Source organism: Propithecus coquereli, unplaced genomic scaffold, assembly GCF_000956105.1.
Source record: "Propithecus coquereli isolate 6110/MARCELLA unplaced genomic scaffold, Pcoq_1.0 Scaffold45, whole genome shotgun sequence".
NCBI classification, from domain to species: Eukaryota; Metazoa; Chordata; class Mammalia; order Primates; family Indriidae; genus Propithecus; species Propithecus coquereli.
The window spans coordinates 4572868-4573901 of NW_012150285.1; the positions used below are offsets into that span (position 1 = coordinate 4572868).

General features: G+C 32.7%; 1 protein-coding gene across 1 annotated transcript in view; it reads left to right on the plus strand.

Annotated features, from left to right (window-relative positions):
* Positions 1-1034, plus strand: part of KIF5B (kinesin family member 5B) — a 118776-nt gene that overhangs the window by 97824 nt on the left and 19918 nt on the right. The window contains exons 18-20 of the mRNA XM_012654843.1: positions 43-103; positions 218-289; positions 462-602. Coding sequence (XP_012510297.1) covers positions 43-103; positions 218-289; positions 462-602 — 274 coding nt within the window. The remainder of the gene's footprint in view (positions 1-42; positions 104-217; positions 290-461; positions 603-1034) is intronic.

Sequence of the window (1034 nt, forward strand, 5' to 3'; positions counted from 1 at the left end):
AATCAAAGTTGAAAATATATGTGTATATTCTTCCATTGATAGGGTCATGCAAGATAGACGAGAACAAGCAAGACAGGACTTGAAAGGTTTGGAAGAGACAGTGGTAAGAAAAACATGAAAATAAATAGGAGGGGGGAGTATTTTGTGAGTTTCTTCCACTCTGATTGTCCTAAATTTGAAGTCTGAATTCCAAAAATATTGCTGTTCTTAATTCAAGGCAAAAGAACTTCAGACTTTACACAACTTGCGCAAGCTCTTTGTTCAGGACCTGGCTACCAGAGTTAAAAAGGTAATATAACTATGCTGAGGTGGGTATTTGTATAAATGGCACTTACTCTGTAATTCTTTGTTTTCATAAATGAAGTAATTTTACATTGTCATGTCAATTTTTGTATAGTCAAGCTTAGAACTTTTTTGATCTTTAAATTTTTTTATAGTATTCATCAACCTTCTTTTCTCAGAGTGCCGAGATTGATTCTGATGATACTGGAGGCAGTGCTGCTCAGAAGCAAAAAATCTCCTTTCTTGAAAATAATCTTGAACAACTCACTAAAGTGCACAAACAGGTAATAAAGAGTATATTTTGTGATAGCTGCAACATTGTAAGAATCAAAAATTGAGTGGCGAGTATTTTAATCTTTCAGAGTTCTAAGATCTATTTCACTATTTTATCAAGCAATTATATACAAATAACACTAGTAACTTTTAGAGGAGTTAATATTTTTAACAACCTTATTATCAAAGGGGGCAATAAAAACATTCTTATTTTCTCTTTAGGGTTTTAGGACTGTCCATTTTCTTGATTTATTCATGGTAGTTTTTAAATTTTCAGTAGACAAGTCTTTGCAGTTAAAATATAGTCTTTTTTGGGAAGTCTTTTTACACTTAATGCCCACTATATGAAATATATGATGAGGCATTTCAGTTTTTCTTTTAAATAATGCTTACTAGGTGGTTTTTTTTTTTTTTTTTTTTGAGACTTGAGTCTCACTGTGTTGCCCGGGCTGGAGTGCTGTGGCGTCATCCTAGCTCAC